The sequence below is a fragment of the Pristiophorus japonicus genome, chromosome 4 (genome assembly GCF_044704955.1).
Source record: "Pristiophorus japonicus isolate sPriJap1 chromosome 4, sPriJap1.hap1, whole genome shotgun sequence".
NCBI classification, from domain to species: Eukaryota; Metazoa; Chordata; class Chondrichthyes; family Pristiophoridae; genus Pristiophorus; species Pristiophorus japonicus.
In genome coordinates this window covers 945-20,956 of record NC_091980.1, presented here as the reverse complement: position 1 = coordinate 20,956, position 20,012 = coordinate 945, and the positions used below count along the sequence as shown (strand labels likewise).

The 20,012-nt window shown below is 46.2% G+C and overlaps 1 protein-coding gene across 1 annotated transcript in view; it reads right to left on the bottom strand.

Moving 5' to 3' along the window:
* LOC139262808 (LON peptidase N-terminal domain and RING finger protein 1-like) overlaps window positions 1-14,970 on the bottom strand; it is a 175,936-nt gene extending 160,966 nt beyond the window's left edge. The window contains exon 1 of the mRNA XM_070877963.1: window positions 14,487-14,970. Coding sequence (XP_070734064.1) covers window positions 14,487-14,488 — 2 coding nt within the window. The 5' untranslated portion in view covers window positions 14,489-14,970. The remainder of the gene's footprint in view (window positions 1-14,486) is intronic.
* Between the last annotated feature and the right edge of the window lie 5,042 nt (window positions 14,971-20,012).

Genomic DNA, 20,012 nt, shown 5'->3' with positions numbered 1-20,012 from the left:
TACAGTAGTTCTATCTGATCTGTCCGTTCCGTGCAGTAGTTCTATCTGATCTGTCCATTCCCTGTGTACAGTAGTTCTATCTGATCTCTCCATTCCGTGTACAGTAGTTCTATCTGATCTGTCCATTCCCTGTGTACAGTTGTTCTATCTGATCTCTCCATTCCGTGTACAGTAGTTCTATCTGATCTCCCCATTCCCTGTGTACAGTAGTTCTATCCGATCTGTCCATTCCCTGTGTACAGTAGTTCTATCTGATCTGTCCATTCCGTGTACAGTAGTTCTTTCTGATCTCCGCATTCCCTGTGTACAGTAGTTCTAACTGATCTCCCCATTCCCTGTGTACAGTAGTTCTATCTGATCTGTCCATTCCCTGTGTACCGTAGTTCTATCTAATCTGTCCATTCCCTGTGTACAGTAGTTCTATCTGATCTCCCCATTCCCTGTGTACAGTAGTTCTATCTGATTTGTCCATTCCCTGTGTACAATAGTTCTATCTCTACCTGATCTCTCCATTCCCTGTGTACAGTTGTAAGGTTCGAAAATCCACGGCCGGATTTGAAACACCGTAAGGACAAGAAAACTAACATGGGATCGTTCCATACACTAAATGAACATTTTTAGCCAAGTAAAAGCAGGCTGGGAAAACGTGTGGGCGGATACAGACATTGTGGAGTCTGGCTCACAAGCGAGACAGAGGCACTGGCCAATGGGGAAAAGTGCATTCTGGCAGGCCAATCAGGGGTCGAGTCGGGCCTGAAGTGGGGAAATCCTCAACCAATAAGGACTCCCCGGCCCAGTTTGAAAATGACTTCCCCCCTCCCCCCCAAATCAAACTACGAATGTGGGCCATTATCTACCTAATTAATATGGACAATAGCTCTGAATCAAAACTATGAATCACTACAGGAATGGCCCACTGACTCCCAGGACTATAACAAAGGACCCCCAGACTTTCAGGCACCTATGTGCCCCGTAACAATACCTTGGTCCTCACACCTGCGGGTACCGGTGACATCTTCTGATTAAATATTCAAAGCTATCTCCCCGCCCAAACTTACACAATGGACCACCCACTGGGTTTGAGCGCAAAAAGACCAGAACTGAATTGAATACAAATATAGGACTCAGAACCACCAGAAAAAAGGGAGTTGTGGACCAAAAGGAGTTGTGGGCAGAGTTCACAGGGGAGGAAAGGTGTGGAGAGGAAAACTTGCAGAAAGGTGGAGAAAAACTGGGAGAACAGAGGTTGGAAAGAGTGTGTGGAGAAAAGGCTGCTGGCTGCTGGAGGGGGAATGCAGCTGGAGCAGTAGGAGAAAAACAGATTGGGGTCAGTTCTTGAAAGGGCTGCTGGCTGCTGGGGGGAAAGGAGCTGAGAGAGTTTTGCAAACTTTGATTTTGGTTGAGACTAAAAACCCACAAGCCAACCTCCTGGTTGGTAAGTGGCAGCAGGTGCTGGTGTTAGCCCTGAACACACTGGACAGGGTGAGAATAGCTGAAGCATCAGGCTGGGGCACGCAGAGCTGTGCAGACCTGGACACCTGGTTCAATAACCTGGATTCACAGCTGCAGTCTGACGGTAACCGAGAGGCAGATAGAAGAAACCGACACAACATCGAGGAGGAAAACCGAACAACAACTTAAAACCCACCACAGAGGGACCCCGAGCTGAAATAAGTGCCCCCAGAACCCCGGAGTTGATAGGATTGTGAGTACAGCCCAAACCCCCCTCACAGACTCAATTTAGGATAGGAATTGGTAGGAAGGGTGGGAGTGGGAGGTGTGGTTGTGTGAGTGGGATGTTTTAACCTCTTGTTCTCCCCTTCCCTGTTGCGAGATTTTTCGGGTTGTTGAATGAGATTTTGCCATTACTGCTATTTTATGACATCTTCCTATGCCCTCTATCTTTGTGTTTGCTATTCTAAATAAACATTAGCCATTTTGTACTCTTATCCACTGTGTCAGGTACCTCGTTACTCACCCACCCTCATAAATCGTACGTACAGAACCCAAGGGGAGTGTGAATTCGAACCCACACCCCAAGCTCCCCTTACACAGTAGTTCTATCTGATCTCTCCATTCCGTGTGGACAATAGTTCTATCTGATCTGTCCATTCCCTGTGTACATTAGTTCTATCTGATCTGTCCATTCCATGTGTACATTAGTTCTATCTGATCTGTCCATTCCCTGTGTACAGTAGTTTTTTCTGATCTGTCCATTCCCTGTATACAGTAGTTCTATCTGATCTGTCCATTCCCTGTATATAGTAGTTCTATCGAATCGGACCATTCCGTTTACAGTAGTTCTATCTGATCTCTCTATTCCCGTGTACAGTAGTTCTATTTGATCTGTCCATTCCCTGTGTACAGTAATTCTATCTGATCTCTCCATTCCATGTACAGTAGTTCTATCTGATCTGTACATTCCAAGTGTACATTAGTTCTATCTGATCTGTCCATTCCATGTGTACATTAGTTCTGCCTGATCTCTCCATTCCCTGTGTACAGTAGTTCTATCTGATCTGTCCATTCCGTGTACAGTAGTTCTATCTGATCTGTCCATTCCCTGTGCACAGTAGTTCTATCTGATCTGTCCATTCCGTGTACAGTAGTTCTATCTGATCTGTCCTTTCCCTGTGTACAGTAGTTCTATCTGATCTCACAATTCTCTGTGTACAGTAGTTCTATCTGATCTCTCCATTCCCTGTGTACAGTAGTTCTATCTGATCTGTCCATTCACTGTGTACAGTAGTTCTATCTGATCTGTCCATTCCGTGTACAGTTGTTCTTTCTGATCTGTCCATTCCGTGTACAGTAGTGCTATCTCATCTCTCCATTCCCTGTATACAGTAGCGCTATCTGATCTGTCCATTCCTTGTGTACAGTAGTTCTATCTGATCTGTCCATTCCCTGTGTACAATAGTTCTATCTGATCTGTCCATTCACTGTGTACAGTTGTTCTATCTGATCTCTCCATTACCCTGTGTACAGTAGTTCTATCTGATCTCTCCATTCCGTGTACAGTTGTTCTATCTGATCTGTACATTCCTGTGTACAGTAGTTCTATCTGATCTCTCCATTCTCTGTGTAGAGTAGTTCTATCTGATCTGTCCATTACTTGTGTACAGTAGTTCTATCTGATCTCTCCATTCCCTGTGTACAGTAGTTCTCTGATTAATTCCCTGTGTACAATAGACTAATTTCTTTCAGTTCCTCATTGTCGCTAGACCCTTGGTTCTCCACTATTTCAGGGAGGTTTTCATGTGTTCTAATGTGTTACTACGTCCTTAATAATAGATTCTAGCATGTGTGTTTTTCCGAGAAGACTGACACAAAGTATTTGTTTAATTTCTCTGTCATTTCCTTATTCCCCATTATAATTCCTCCTGTCTCAGCCTGTAAGGGACATTTACTTTTGCCAATCTTTTCCTTTTTATGTACCTATAGAAGCTTTTACACTCTGTTTTTATGTCTCTCGCTAGCTTACTCTCATTCTATTTCCCTTTTTTTAAATCAATTTCTTGGTCTTCCTTTGCTGAATTCTAAAATCCTCCCAATCCTCAGGCTTACTGCTCTTTTTGGCAACATTATAAAAGTCACTTTCTTTGTTCTAATACTGTCTTTAACTTCTCTCGTTAGCCACGGTTGGACCACTTTTCCTGTGGGTTTTTTTGTGCCTTAAAGGAATGTATATTTGCTGTAAATTATGTATTAATTTTTTTAATGCTAGCCATTGCTTGCCTCCCATCATACCTTTTAATGTAGTTTCGCAATTTACCTTCGCCAACTCCCCCTCATACCCAAGTAGTTTCCTTTGTTTAGCTTTAAGACCCGAGTTTTGATTTAACTAAATCACTTGCAAACTTAATGTAAAATTCTATCATATTATGGTCACTCTTCCCTGAGGGCCCTTTTACTGCAAAGTTATTAATTAATCCTTTCTCATTGCACAATACTAGATCTAAAATAGTCTGCTCTCTCGTTGGCTCAACATAATGATCCAGAAAACCATCTTGTGTACATTCCATGAATTCGTCCTCCACACTATTACTGCAAATTTGTTTGCCCAGTCTATATGTAGATTAAAAACCCCCATGATTACTGTATTACCCTCGTTACATGCCCCTCTAATTCCCTGATTTATACTCTGCCCTACATTACCATTACTGTTTGGGGGCCTATAAACAATTCCCATCGATGTTTTCTGCCCCATGCTGTTTCTTAGCTCCAACCAAACTGATTCTACTTCTTGATTTTCCGAGCTAAGACCCTTTCTCTCTCCTATCTTTATCCCATCCTTTATTATCAGGGCTACCCCCTCCTCCTTTTCCATTTTGCCTATCTCTTCTAAAGTTAAGTAACGGTGAATATTTAGTTCCCAACCGTGGTCACTTTGCAACCACATCTCCGTAATGGCTATTAGATCAAACCTATTACTTTCCATGCACTAATGATTCATCTATTTTCTTACAAATGCTTCACGCATTTAGATATACTGCCTTTAGCTCTGACTTTTTTCTATATTTCCCTGATGTCACCTTAGTCACTGATGCCCTATAGCCTTTGTTACTCTCTCTGTCTCTTCCTGACCCGCTCTGCTTATTTTTGCCCAAAACTCTGCTTTGCTCTGGAACCTCGACATTTCTTTCTGCTTTTAAATTTACTCATTCCTGAATCCTTCCACTCCCCCCTCCCCCGCCGCCTTCATTAGTTTAAAGCCCTGTCTACTGCCCTAGTTATTCGATTCGCCAGGACACTGGTTCCAGCCTGGTTCAAGTGGCGCTCGTTCCAACGGAGCAGCTCCCTCTTTCCCCAATACTGGTGCCTGTGTCCCACCACTCTGAGCCACGCATTTAACTTTCTAATCTGCTTGTTCCTATACCAATTGGCGCGTGGCTCAGGTAACAATCCAGAGATTATTACATTTGAGGTTCTGCTTTTTCATTTGGACCCCAACTCCCCAAACTCTTTCAGCAGAACCTCATTCCTAGTTCTACCTATGTCATTGGTTCCTACGTGGACCATGACAACTGGATCCTCCTCTTCCCACTCAAGGTCTTCTCTAGCAGATCGAGGAGATGTTTTTAACCCTGGCACCGGGCCGGCAACACAACCTCTGGAACTCCCGGTCACGGCTGCAGAGAACAGTATCTATCCCCCTGACTACTCTGTCCCCGACCACAACTACATTCCCCTTCACTCCCCCCACTTGAGTGGCCTCCTGCACCATGGTGCCATGGTCAGCCAGCTCATCCATCCTGCAGGCTTTTCCCTCATCCACACAGGCAGCAAAAACCTCCTACCTGTTAGACAAGGACAAAGGCTGAGGCTCGTGGGGTCCCCTTACCTGCCTGAGTTGCAGTGACACCCTCCTGTACCTGACCACTGCCTACCTTAATATTAGATGAAATAAGCATAGTGATATAGGAAGTATTAAGGGGCTTAGCAGCTTTGAAAGAGGATAAATGCCCAGGCCCGGGATAAAATGTATCATAGGCTGTAAAGAGTAGCAAAAGAGGAAATAGCAGAAGCTCTGACCATCATTTTCCAATCCTCTCTGGCTACAGATGTGGTGCCAGAGGACTGGAGGATTGCTAATGTTGTACCTTTGTTTAAAAAAGGAGAAAGGGATAGACCGAGTAATTACAGGCCAGTCAGCCTAAACTCTGGTGGGAAAATTATTGGAAAAAATCCTGAGGGGCAGGATGAATCTTCATTTAGAAAGACACGGATTAATCGAGGACAATCAGCACGGATTTGGTAAGGGAAGGTCATGTCTGACTAACTCGATTGAACTTTTCAAGGAGGTAACCAGGAGGGTCGATGAGGGCAGTGTGTACGATGTAGTGTATATGAACTTTAGTAAAGCTTTTGATAAGGTCCCACATGGCAGACTGGTCACGAAAGTAAAAGCCCATGGGATCCAGGGCAAAGTGACAAGTTGGATCCAAAATTGGCTCAGAGGCAGGAAGCAAAGGGTAATGGTTCATGGGTGTTTTTGTGACTGGAAGACTATTTCCAGTGGGGTTTCGCAGGGCTCAGTACTGGGTCCCTTGCTTTTTGTGGTATATATCAATGATTTAGACTTGAATGTTGGGGGTTTGATTAAGAAGTTTGCAGATGATCCAAAAATTGGCCGTGTGGTTGATAATGAAGAAGAAAGCTGTAGACTGCAGGAAGATATCAATGAACTGGTCAGATGGGCAGAACAGCGGCAAATGGAATTCAATCCAGAGGGAATTGTGAGGTAATACATTTGGGGAGGGCTAACAAGGCAAGGGAATACACATTAAATGGGAGGACACTGAGAAGTGTAGAGGAACAGAGGGACCTTGGAGTGTAGGTCCACAGATCCCTGAAGGTAGCAGGCCAGGTAGATAAGGTGGTTAAGAAGGCATATGGAATACTTGTCTTTATTAGCTGAGACATGGAATACAAAAGCAGGGAGGTTATGCTTGAACTCTATAAAACACTAGTTAGGCCACAACTAGAGTACTGCGTCTAGTTCTGGTCACATTACAGGAAAGATGTGATTGCACTGGAGAGGATACAGAACAGATTTACGAGGATGCTGCCTGGACTGGAGAATTTTGGCTATGAGGAAAGATTGGATAGGCTGGGTCTGTTTTCTTTGAAATAGAGAAGGCTGAGGGGAGACCTTATTGAGGTGTATAAAATTATGAGGGGGCCTGGATAGAGTGGATAGGAAGGATCTATTTCCCTTAGCAGAGAGGTCACCAACCAGGGGCATAGATTTAAAGTAATTGGTAGAAGGTTTCAAGGGGATGTGAGGGTAAATTTCTTCACCCAGAGGGTGGTGGGGGTCTGGAACTCACTGCCCTCACATTTAAAAAGTACTTGGATATGCACTTGAAGTGCCGTAACCAAGAGTTGGAAAGTACGATTAGGCTGGATAGCTCTTTGTCGGCCGGCGCAGACACGGTGGGCCGAAATGGCCTCCTTCCATGCTGTAAATTTCTATGATTCTCACCTAAGGGGTGTGACTGCCTCCTGGATCAAAGTGTCCAGGTAACTCTTCCCCTCCCTGATGCCCCACAATGTCTGCACCTCAGACTCCACAGCTCAACAACTCCGAGCTGAAGTTGCTCAAGATACAGGCACTTACTGTAATGAGAGAGGATTAATTAGCAATCTCGTTGTGCGAGGCCCCTTGGGGAAGAGTGACCATAATATGGTGGAATTCTGCATTAGGATGGAGAATGAAATAGTTAATTCAGAGACCATGGTCCAGAACTTAAAGAAGGGTAACTTTGAAGGTATGAGGCGTGAATTGGCTAGGATAGATTGGCGAATGATACTGAAGGGGTTGACTGTGGATGGGCAATGGCAGACATTTAGAGACCGCATGGATGAACTACAATTGTACATTCCTGTCTGTCGTAAAAATAAAAAAGGGAAGGTGGCTCAACCGTGGCTATCAAGGGAAATCAGGGATAGCATTAAAGCCAAGGAAGTGGCATACAAATTGGCCAGAAATAGCAGCGAACCCAGGGACTGGGAGAAATTTAGAACTCAGCAGAGGAGGACAAAGGGTTTGATTAGGGCAGGGAAAATGGAGTACGAGAAGAAATTTGCAGGGAACATTAAGACGGATTGCAAAAGTTTCTATAGATATGTAAAGAGAAAAAGGTTAGTAAAGACAAACGTAGGTCCCCTGCAGTCAGAATCAGGGGAAGTCATAACGGGGAACAAAGAAATGGCGGACCAATTGAACAAGTACTTTGGTTCGGTATTCACTGAGGAGGACACAAACAACCTTCCGGATATAAAAGGGGTCGGAGGGTCTAGTAAGGAGGAGGAACTGAGGGAAATCCTTATTAGTTGGGAAATTGTGTTGGGGAAATTGATGGGATTGAAGGCCGATAAATCCCCAGGGCCTGATGGACTGCATCCCAGAGTACTTAAGGAGGTGGCCTTGGAAATAGTGGATGCATTGATAGTCATTTTCCAACATTCCATTGACTCTGAATCAGTTCCTATGGAGTGGAGGGTAGCCAATGTAACCCCACTTTTTAAAAAAGGAGGGAGAGAGAAAACAGGGAATTACAGACCGGTCAGCCTGACATCGGTAGTGGGTAAAATGATGGAATCAATTATTAAGGATGTCATAGCAGTGCATTTGGAAAGAGGTAATATGATAGGTCCAAGTCAGCATGGATTTGTGAAAGGGAAATCATGCTTGACAAATCTTCTGGAATTTTTTGAGGATGTTTCCAGTAGAGTGGACAAGGGAGAACCAGTTGATGTGGTATATTTGGACTTTCAGAAGGCTTTCGACAAGGTCCCACACAAGAGATTAATGTGCAAAGTTAAAGCACATGGGATTGGGGGTAGTGTGCTGACATAGATTGAGAACTGGTTGTCAGACAGGAAGCAAAGAGTAGGAGTAAATGGGGACTTTTCAGAATGGCAGGCAGTGACTAGTGGGGTACTGCAAGGTTCTGTGCTGGGGCCCCAGCTGTTTACACTGTACATTAATGATTTAGACGAGGGGATTAAATGTAGTATCTCCAAATTTGCAGATGACACTAAGTTGGGTGGCAGTGTGAGCTGCAAGGAGGATGCTGTGAGGCTGCAGAGCGACTTGGATAGGTTAGGTGAGTGGGCAAATGCATGGCAGATGAAGTATAATGTGGATAAATGTGAGGTTATCCACTTTGGTGGTAAAAACAGAGAGACAGACTATTATCTGAATGGTGACAGATTAGGAAAAGGGGAGGTGCAAAGAGACCTGGGTGTCATGGTACATCAGTCATTGAAGGTTGGCATGCAGGTACAACAGGCGGTTAAGAAAGCAAATGGCATGTTGGCCTTCATAGCGAGGGGATTTGAGTACAAGGGCAGGGAGGTGTTGCTACAATTGTACAGGGCCTTGGTGAGGCCACACCTGGAGTATTGTGTACAGTTTTGGTCTCCTAACTTGAGGAAGGACATTCTTGCTATTGAGGGAGTGCAGCGAAGGTTCACCAGACTGATTCCCGGGATGGCGGGACTGACCTATCAAGAAAGACTGGATCAACTGGGCTTGTATTCACTGGAGTTCAGAAGAATGAGAGGGGACCTCATAGAAACGTTTAAAATTCTGACGGGGTTAGACAGGTTAGATGCAGGAAGAATGTTCTCAATGTTGGGGAAGTCCAGGACCAGGGGACACAGTCTAAGGATAAGGGGGAAGCCATTTAGGACCGAGATGAGGAGGAATTTCTTCACCCAGAGAGTGGTGAACCTGTTGAATTCTCTACCACAGAAAGTTGTTGAGGCCAATTCACTAAATATATTCAAAAAGGAGTTAGATGAAGTCCTCACTACTAGGGGGATCAAGGGGTATGGTGAGAAAGCAGGAATGGGGTACTGAAGTTGCATGTTCAGCCATGAACTCATTGAATGGCGGTGCAGGCTAGAAGGGCCGAATGGCTTACTCCTGCACCTATTTTCTATGTTTCTATGTTTCTACTGCAAATGTGGTTGTCCGGGATCACAATGCTCTCCACAAACTCCCACATGCTGCAGTTGTGGCACACCCACCTGCCCTGCTATCCCTATATGACCGTGTTCTATTTAATTAACTGTAATTACATTTGTATTTAAGTAACTTATTTTCCAGTTTAGTTCTTTGACTTCTTAATTGATCTTCTGGATTAAGTAATGGGTAATGAAATTAAGTATCTACCTGTAACACAAAGCACTACAAATAGTGTAGGCAAAAAGCAGCAACTCCTTCCCCGAATTCCCACTGTGCAAATAAATCACTCTTTACATCCACTCTGTGCAGACCAGTTCTATCTGATCTGCCCATTCCCCCGTCTACAGTAGTTCTGGAGATCAGGCTCTATTGTATGCGTCTAGATCTAGCTCTGTCAAGTTCGTGTGGTAGCTGGTGTGCACCCCACGTTAAAAGAATTCATGCACAGGCATCTTCCACCCTTTGAAACTAAGTTCGGGACCTGGAACAACAGGACCCTCATGGACAACCCCAACAGCGTCAAACCGGAATGTCGTACTACTATCATTGCCAAGGAACTCAGATGTTTTGACATCGACATTGCCACCTTGAGCGACACGGCGGGCAGGAGGTCAGCTCAAGGAACAAGGTGGTGGCTACACCTTCTTCTGGAAAGGCAAACCAGAAGCAGAACGTCGCCTCCATGGGGTAGGCTTCGCCGTAAAAAATTAGCTGGTTTAGCATCTTAAAGATTCCCCTTATGGGATAAACGAAGGTCTCGTGGCCCTTCGGCTCACTCTAACCCGGAACCAGTGCACTACGGTCATCAGCACGTACGCCCCAACATCGGAAGCTACAGACTAGGCCAAAGGGGAATTCTACTCCAGTCCTGTCCCGAGTCCCAACGTGTGACAAGCTGATCGTCCTCAGCGACTTTAATGCCAGAGTTGGAAAGGACACCGACCTCTGGAGCAGGTTGATTGGCAGGGAGAGGGTAGGGAAAACCAACTCCAACGGTATCCTCCTCCTGATGAAATGCTCAGAACATAGTCTTGTCATAACCAACACCTTGTTTTGTCAGAAAGACAAGTACAAAACCTCCTGGCAACACCCTTGCTCCAAGCACTGGCACCTGCGAGACTATGTCATCGTCCGAGCGAGGAACCGCAAGGACGTCCGCATCACTCACGCCATGACAGGAGCCGACGGTTGCTGGACTGACCACCGCCTAATCCGCTCTGATATCTCCATCAATGTAGCCTCAAAAACAGCGGGGGCAGCAGAAATGCTGCGGCACTCAAAAACCCTGCAAAGAAAGCCCTATTCAGCCAATGCCTCACCGCCAACCTGACGACCTCCGATGAACCGGAGCCGCAGAGTGCCCACAGCAACTGGTCTGCCCTCAAGTCCACCATAATTAGCACCTGCGAAGAGACTCTTGGTTACTCTACCAGAAAACATCAAGACTGGTTCGATGAGAACCAGGAGATAATAAACCGCAAACACAAGGCATTTTTGAATTGGAAACAACACAACTCGAGTGAAAGAAAGCAGACCTACAAACAACTGAAGGACGAGGTCCAACAAAAAACTCGGGACCTAAAGATGGTGGATGGAGAAAGCACAGGAGATCCAGCAACTAGCCGACAATCATGACGTGCGTGGATTTTTTAGCGCAGTCAAGACCACCTACGGCCCAAGCATTCAAGATCCTACCCCATTGCTGGCCAAGAACGGAGAGGTGCTCATCAGGGACAGAGAGGCAATCAGTGCCCACTGGAGGGAGCACTTTGAGGATCTCCTTAACCAGCAGATTGGAAAACTGCAAATGTAACGCCCCTATTTAAAAAAGGAGGCAGACAAAAAGCAGGAAACTATAAACCAGTTAGCCTAACATCTGTGGTTGGGAAAATGTTGGAGTCCATTATTAAAGAAGCAATAGCAAGACATTTGGAAAAGCATAATTCGGTCAGGCAGAGTCAGCATGGATTTATGAAGGGGAAGTCATGTTTGACAAATTTGCTGGAGTTCTTTGAGGATGTAACGAACAGCGTGGATAAGGGGGAACCAGTGGATGTGGTGTCTTTGAACTTCCAGAAGGCATTTGACAAGGTGCCACATAAAAAGTTACTGCACAAGATAAAAGTTCACGGGGTTGGGGGTAATATATTAGCATGGATAGAGGATTGGCTAACTAACAGAAAACAGAGAGTCGGGATAAATGGTTCATTCTCGGGTTGGCAACCAGTAACTAGTGGGGTGCCAAAGGGATCAGTGCTGGAACCCCAACTAGTTACAATCTGTATTAACAACTTGGAAGAAGGGTCTGAGTGTAACGTAGCCAAGTTTGCTGACGATACAAAGATGGGAGGAAAAGCAATGAGTGAGGACACAAAAAATCTGCAAAAGGACAGACAGGCTAAGTGAGTGGGCAAAAATTTGGCAGATGGAGTATAATGTTGGAAAGTGTGAGGTCATGCACTTTGGCAGAAAAAAAACAAAGAGCAAGTTATTATTTAAATGGAGAGATTGCAAAGTGCCGCAGTACAGCGGGACCTGGGGGTACTTGTGCATGAAACACAAAAGGATAGAATGCAGATACATCAAGTGATCAGGAAGGCCAATGATATCTTGGCCTTTATTGCAAAGGGGATGGAGTATAAAAGCAGGGAAGTCTTACTATAGCTATGTAAATATTGGTGAGGCCACACCTGGAATACTGCGTGCAGTTTTGGTTTCCATATTTACGAAAGGATATACTTGCTTTGGAGACAGTTCAGAGATGGTTCACTAGGTTGATTCCAGGGATGAGGGGGTTGACTTATGAAGAAAGGTTGAGTAGGTTGGGCCTCTACTCATTGGAATTCAGAAGAATGAGAGGTGATCTTATTGAGACATATAAGATTATGAGGGGGCTTGACAGGGAGGGTGAAGAGAGGATGATTCCATTGATGGGGGAGACTAGAACTAGAGGGCACAATCTTAGAATAAGGGGCCACCCGTTTAAAACAGAGATGAGGAGAAATTTGTTCTCTCAGAGGGTTGTAAATCTGTGGAATTCGCTGTCTCAGAGAGCTGTAGAAGCTGGGACATTGAATAAATTTAAGACAGAAATAGACGGTTTCTTAAATCGATAAGGAGATAAGGGGTTATGGGGAGCGGGCAGGGAAGTGGAGCTGAGTCCATGATCAGATCAGCCATTATCTTATTGAATGGCGGAGCAGGCGCGAGGGGCTGTATGGCCTACTCCTGTTCCTATTTCTTATGAGATTCTATCTTCGACATGAGTGTCCACGACTCCATCCCACAGTATGCTAACCGTCACCATCTCAGCACAACCCCAGCCCGGCACAAGGTTGAAAGGACCATCCGACAACTGAAGAACAAGTCATCAGGAAAGATGGAATCCCCGCCAAAATAGTAAAGCGTGGAGGAGAAGTACTCTTGGCATGAATCCATGACCTCATCTCTCTTATCTGGAAGGGGGAGAGCATGCCAGGAGATCTCAAGAGACGCCATAATCGTGACCATCTTCAAGAAGGGTGACAAGTCAGACTGCGGTAATGACAAAGGAGTTTCCCTGCTGTCTGCCACAGGGAAAATCATCGCAAGAATCCTCCTCAATCATCTCCTCTCAGTGGCTGAGAGCTTCTCCCAGAGTCACAATGCAGATTCTGCCCACTAAGGGGCACAATGGGCATGATCTTCACTGCGTGATAAATCCAAGAAAAATGTAGGGAGCAGCATCAACCTCTGTACATGGCCTTCTTTGATCTCACAAAAGCCTTCGACTCGGTCAACCGCGAGGGATTATGGAGTGTCCTTCTCAAATTCGGCTGTCCTCAAAAAATTTTTCACCATCCTCCGCCGACATGCAAGCCGTGATTCTTACCAATGGATCCACCACAGACCCTATACAAGTCAAGACCGGGGTCAAGCAAGGCTGAGTCATCGCACCAACGCTCTTCTCAATCTTCCTCGCTGCAATGTTTCATCTCGCCTTTGACAAGCTCCCCACTGGAGTGGAGTTAATCTACAGGACAAGTGGGAAATTTCTGCTTCCAAAGCTTCCAGTCCAGATTCAAGGTTTTTCCAACCTCTCATTAAATTACAATACTCAGATGACACTTGCATTTGTGCACAGTCGGAGTCCGAACTCCAAACCCCAAACCATCGTTGACAACCTTCACTGAAGCGTACGAGCGTGTGGGCCTTCCGTTAAACATCAGTAAGACAAAGGTTCTATACCAACCTGCCCCTGCCAGACAGCACTGCTTCCCGATTATCAAGCTCCATGACGAGGCCTTGGACAGTGTGGACCACTTCCCATACCTTGGACGCCTACTGTCAGCAAGGACAGACATCGATGACAAAGTCCAATACTGCCTTCAGTGCGCCAGTGCAGCCTTTGGCCACCTGAGGAAAAGAGTGTTCGAAGCCCAGGATCTCAAACCCGGCACCAAGCTCATGGTCTACAGAGTAGTGATACCCACCCTCCTGTATGCTATGTACAGTAGGCACCTCAAACCACTGCAGAAATACCAGCAACCTCCGCAAAATCCTGCAAATGAATTGCCAGGATAGGTGCACCAACATCAGCGTTCTCTCTCAGGCCAACATCCTCAGCATCAAGGCATTGACCATGCTCGATCAGCTCCGATGGGCGGGTCACATTGTCCACATGCCCGATACTAGACTCCCAAAACAAGCGCTCTACTCCGAGCTGTGGCATGGTAGGCAAGCTCCAGGAGGGCAGAGAAAACGCTTTAAGGACACCCTCAAAGTCGCTTTAAAAAAATGTAATATCCCCACCGACTCTTGGGAATCCCTGGCCCAAGACTGCTCAAAGTGGAGGAGAAGCATCCGGTAAGGCGCCGAACACCTCGAGTCTCTTTGTCGGGAGCACACGGAAGCCAGGTACAAACAGCGGAACGAGCGCATGATAACCCAAGCCCCCCAGCCACCTGCCCCACCTGTGACAGAGACGAAAGAATCCATTAGTCTCATCAGTCACCTTAGAACTCACATTAGTGTGGAAGCAAGTCATCCTCGACTCCGGGGGACTGACTAAGAAGACAGCAGTTCTCTCTGATCTGTCCATTCCCTTCTGCGTGCAGTCGCTCCATCAGGACCTGTCCATTCACCAGGCCCAGGATCTCCAGCCTCCCTCAAGTCCAAATTGGCTGGATGGATTGGCAACTCTGGTTGGACATATTCTTAGACCCCCAGCCCCCACACGGTTAAGCAGCCTTTACCCCATCGCCAATGTTTTAACAAACAAAAGTGCTAAAAGAAATGAGCTCGGAGCTAGTTTGCTGAATGCCCATGGTGTTTCTCGCTCCAACACCGAGCCTCCAGGGCCCAGATTCACCACACTTCCTGTGTCCGTCCAACTTCTTGTTCTCCACCTTGCCTCCCCCTTAACTATTCTCCTCCTTTTCCCTCACTCACTGTCACTGTCTCTGTCTCTGTCTCTGTCTCTCTCTCACATTCCCTTTCTCCTCTTTGCCCTAACAAAAGATGGCGGCGGTGACCTTTGCCCTCCCCGGGGATCAGGTGACCGCAGCGCCGCCAATCAGCGGCCGGGGAGCGGGAGCGCGCGCGGGGCGGGAGCGGGCGGACAATCGGAAGCTCGCGCCCGGCCCCGGCTGGTCAGCTCGTTAACTGGCTGCTTCAGTGGTTGCTTGGCTGGTTAAGTGAGTGGTTCGCTCATTAAGTGATTGCTTGGCTTGTTAAGTACTAGGTTGACTGGTTAAACATTTGGTTAGATTGTTAATTGGTTGATTGGCTGGTTAAGCAATTGGTTAGCTGGTTCAATGGTTGGTTAATTGGTTGTTGCCTGGTTAAGTGATTGGTTGGCTGGTTACGCATAGTTAGCTGGTTAAGAGATTGGTTGGCTGGTTAAGTGATTAGTTAACTAGTTACGCACAGTTAGCTGGTTAAGTGATTGGTTGGCTGGTTACGCACAGGTCAAGTAATTGGTTGGCTGGTTACGCACGGTTAGCTGGTTAAGTGATTGGTTGGCTGGTTACGCACGGTTAGCTGCCCTCTTGACCATCCCTGATTATAATCGCTCCACCATCGCCTTCTGCTGCCTGGGCCCCATGCTCTGGAACTCCCTCCCTGAACCTCTCCATTAAATGTCCCTCTTTGACCAAGCTTTTGGTCAATTGCCGTAATTCCTTTAATGTGGCTTGGTGTCAAATTTATTGTCTTATAACACTCCTGTGAAGCGCCTTGCGACATTTCACTACATTAAAGGGGCTATATAAATACAAGTTGTTTTGTTGTTGACTGGTTAAGTACTTGTTACAATGGTGGCTGCAGAATATATCCTGCGGGATTGGTGAGAATTGTGGGAACACGGAGAGACGATGGGCAGTATTGAGAAATATCGGGAGAGGTAAGTAGGGAAAATCGGGAGAGACCAGGACCAGGGAACTGGAATAGCCACTGTAAAATACTGCGGAACCAGGAGAGACTGCAGGGAGAGTAAGAGAACAAATTTTCCCAATTTCCAATAATTTGTCCTAACTAACCGGGGTCATGGCTGAGGTTCTGTTTACCTGCTTTCCTGAATCGGTATCTGCAGAAGGGTTAATGCAGCGAGAGCAACAACCTCAGCAATAATTCAATGCGAATGAATGTTTTATAGGACAGATAAGGTGAGAGGCGTCTCATTGTCAGCGAGAGAGCGAGACAGACTGAGTCGGGATAGCCACTGGCAGGTGCTGCCAATCTCCACGCTGATCGAACGGACCCCTTTACCTGCCGAAAAAGGAAGATTTTATATTGCAGCTCCAAAGGTAAGGTGACACTTAGAATCGAGACAATGCAGACATCTGCTACGCGATAAAATACCAGTCCTCTGCAAGCCGGGTGTCAGGTAGTTTCCTGCAAACCAGGATCCAGGCCGTAGACACTTCCCTGTCTTCCGGCAAGCTGCGAGGTTGGTGCGGAACGTGGTATGAGGCGATGATTTGGCCGATTTGGTATACACCGTGAGCGGGATCAGAAGCGTATTCCAGTGATCCTTCTCACTGTGTTTTCATTATATTGTACACTGAGCATGATCTGGCAAAGAACTGAAATTCTGTTCCAAGTGTGCACTCGCCAACTGTCCCATAAGCTCACCGATTCCACGCCCGGTCTGTGCTGACCTCTGATTGAGCTCTGTGCGAGACTTCAGTCACCCTGGCTGAGCAGCGAGCAAAAAAATAGCTCGGGGTTCCTGCCCCTGATCACTGCTCAGAGCCCAGGGATTTTTAAAATTCATTTTTGGGATGTGGGCCAAATGGTGCCAAATGGTGTATACTTCAATGCAAGGGGTCTAGGGAATAGACCTACTTGGGAGTATGATATTATAGCTGTTACTGAGACTTGGCTGAAAGAAGGGCAGATTTGGCAGCTCAACATTCCTGGTTACAGGGTTTTCAGACGGGATAGAGAGGGGAATAAAAAAGGAAGGGGTCGCAGTATTAATTAAAGAAACAATTACAGCTGTAAGGAGGGATGATATGTTAGAAGGATCATCAAATGAGGCCATACAGGTTGAATTGAAGAAGAAAAAAGGGCGATCATACTGCAAGGAGTGTACTATAGGCACCCAAACAGTCAGAGAGAGATAGAAGAGTAAATATGTGGGCAAATTTCTGAGAAGTGTGAAAACTATAGAGCAGTAATAGTATGGGATTTCAACTACTCTAATATTAAACTGGGATAGAATTACTGTGTAAGGTATAGAGGGTGCAGAATTCCTAAAATGCGTTCAGGAGAATGTTTTCAGTCAGTATGTAGCAAGCCCAACAACGGAGGGGGCAGTTCTGGATTTGGTTTTAGGGAATGAAGCTGGGCAGGTGGAAGGGGTATCAGTGGGAGAGCATTTTGATGCTAGTGATCATAATTCAGTTAGATTTAGGGTAGTTATGGAAAAGGACAAAGATTGACCAGGAATAAAAGTTCTCAATTGGGGGAAAGCCAATTTTGCGAAGCTGAGAGCTGATTTAGCCAAAGTGGACTGGAAACGGCTACTTGATGGTAAATCAGTGTCAGAGCAGTGGGAGGCATTCAAGGAGGAGCTCTGGAGGGTACAGAACAAGTATGTTCCCTTAAAGAAAAAGGGTGGGACTAACAAATCTAGACCCCCCCCCCCCCCCAGACGTCAAGGGACATACGGGGTAGGATAAAGAAAAAAAGGGAGGCATATGACAGATACCGAGGGCCCAGTACTGCAGAAACAAACCCTCGAGGAGTAGAGAATGTCCAGGGGTGAGATTAAAAAGGAAATTAGGAAAGCAAAGATAGAGCATGAAAAAATGTTGGCAAATAAAATCAGGGAAAACCCAAAGATGGTTTATAAATACATTAAGAGCAAGAGAATAACTAAAGAAGGGTATTAGAGACCATACAGTTAATCTGTGGTTGGGAAGATGTGGGTATGGTACGTAATGAACGCTTTGTGTCTGTTTTCACAAAAGAGAGGGGCGATGCAGACATTGCAATCAGGGAGGAGGAGTGTGAAATATTAGCTAAAATAAACACAGTTTGAGGGGAAGTATTGACAGGTCTAGCAGCTTTGAAAGTGGATAACTCCCCAGGCCTGGATAAAATGTATTCCAGGCTGCTAGAAAAAGAGGAAATAGCAGAGGCTCTGACCATCATTTTCCAATCCTCTCTGGCTACAGGTGTGATGCCATAGGACTGGAGGATTGCTAATGTTGTACCTTTGTTTAAAAAGGGAGAAAGGGATAGACCGAGTAATTACAGGCCAGTCAGCCTAACCTCAGTGGTGGGAAAATTATTGGAAAAAATCCTGAGGGACAGGATAAATCTTCATTTGGAAAGACACGGATTAATCAAGGACAGTCAGCATGGATTTGTTAAGGGAAGGTCGTGTCTGACTAACTTCATTGAATTTTTTGAGGAGGTAACACGGAGGGTCGATGAGGGCAGTGCGTTTGATGTAGTGTATATGGATTTTAGCAAAGCTTTTGATCACCCCCTGTGCTCGCTGACCTACATTGGCTCCCGGTTAAGCAACAACTCGATTTTAAAATTCTCATCCTTGTTTTCAAATCCTTGTATGGCCTCAGCCCCTCCCTATCTCTGTAATCTCCTCCAGCCCCACAACCCTGAGAGGTCTCTACCCTACTCCAATTCTGGCCTCTTGAACAAGGCTGATTTCCATCACTCCACCATCAGCTGCCTGGGCCCCAAGCTCTGGAACTCCCTCCCTAAACCTCTCCGTCTCTCTAACAATCTTTCCTCCTTTAAGTCACCTATTTTGGTCACCTGCCCTAATTTCTCCTTGTGTGGCTCGGTGTCAAATTTTGTTTGATTATGCTCCTGTGAAGCACCTTGGGACATTTTACTACATTAAAGGCATTACATAAATACAAGTTGTTGTTGTTGATACAAACAGTTACACTGAGTCTTAACATCTGCAACAGTCAGTACTAGGTTTTGTGCTGCCGGAGTTAGATACAGCGTAAAGCTCCCTCTACACTTTCCCATCAAACACTCCCAGGGCAGGTACAACATGGGGTTAGATACAGAGTAAAGCTCCCTCTACACTGTCCCATCAAACACTCCCAGGGCAGGTACAGGGGGTTAGATACAGAGTAAAGCTCCCTCTACACTGTCCCATCAAACACTCCTAGGGCAGGTACAGGGGGTTAGATACAGAGTAAAGCTCCCTCTACACTGTCCCATCAAACACTCCCAGGGCAGGTACAGCATGGGGTTCGATACAGAGTAAAGCTCCCTCTGCACTGTCCCATCAAACACTCCCAGGGCAGGTACAGCATGGGGTTAGATACAGAGTAAAGCTCCCTCTACACTGTCCCATCAAACACTCCCAGGGCAGGTACAGGGGGTTAGATACAGAGTAAAGCTCCTTCTGCACTGTCCCATCAAACACTCCCAGGGCAGGTACAGCACGGGGTTAGATACAGCGTAAAGCTCCCTCTACACTTTCCCATCAAACACTCCCAGGGCAGGTACAGCATGGGGTTAGATACAGAGTAAAGCTCCCTCTACACTGTCCCATCAAACACTCCCAGGGCAGGTACAGGGGGTTAGATACAGAGTGAAGCTCCCTCTACACTGTCCCATCAAACACTCCCAGGGCAGGTACAGCACGGGGTTAGATACAGAGTAAAGCTCTCTCTACACTGTCCCATCAAACACTCCCAGGGCAGGTACAGCACGGGGTTAGATACAGAGTAAAGCTCCCTCTACACTTTCCCATCAAACACTCCCAGGGCAGGTACAGGGGGTTAGATACAGAGTAAAGCTCCCTCTGCACTGTCCCATCAAACACTCCCAGGGCAGGTACAGGGGGTTAGATACAGAGTAAAGCTCCCTCTACACTGTCCCATCAAACACTCCCAGGGCAGGTACAGCATGGGGTTAGATACAGAGTAAAGCTCTCTCTACACTGTCCCATCAAACACTCCCAGGGCAGGTACAGCATGGGGTTAGATACAGAGTAAAGCTCCTTCTGCACTGTCCCATCAAACACTCCCAGGGCAGGTACAGCACGGGGTTAGAT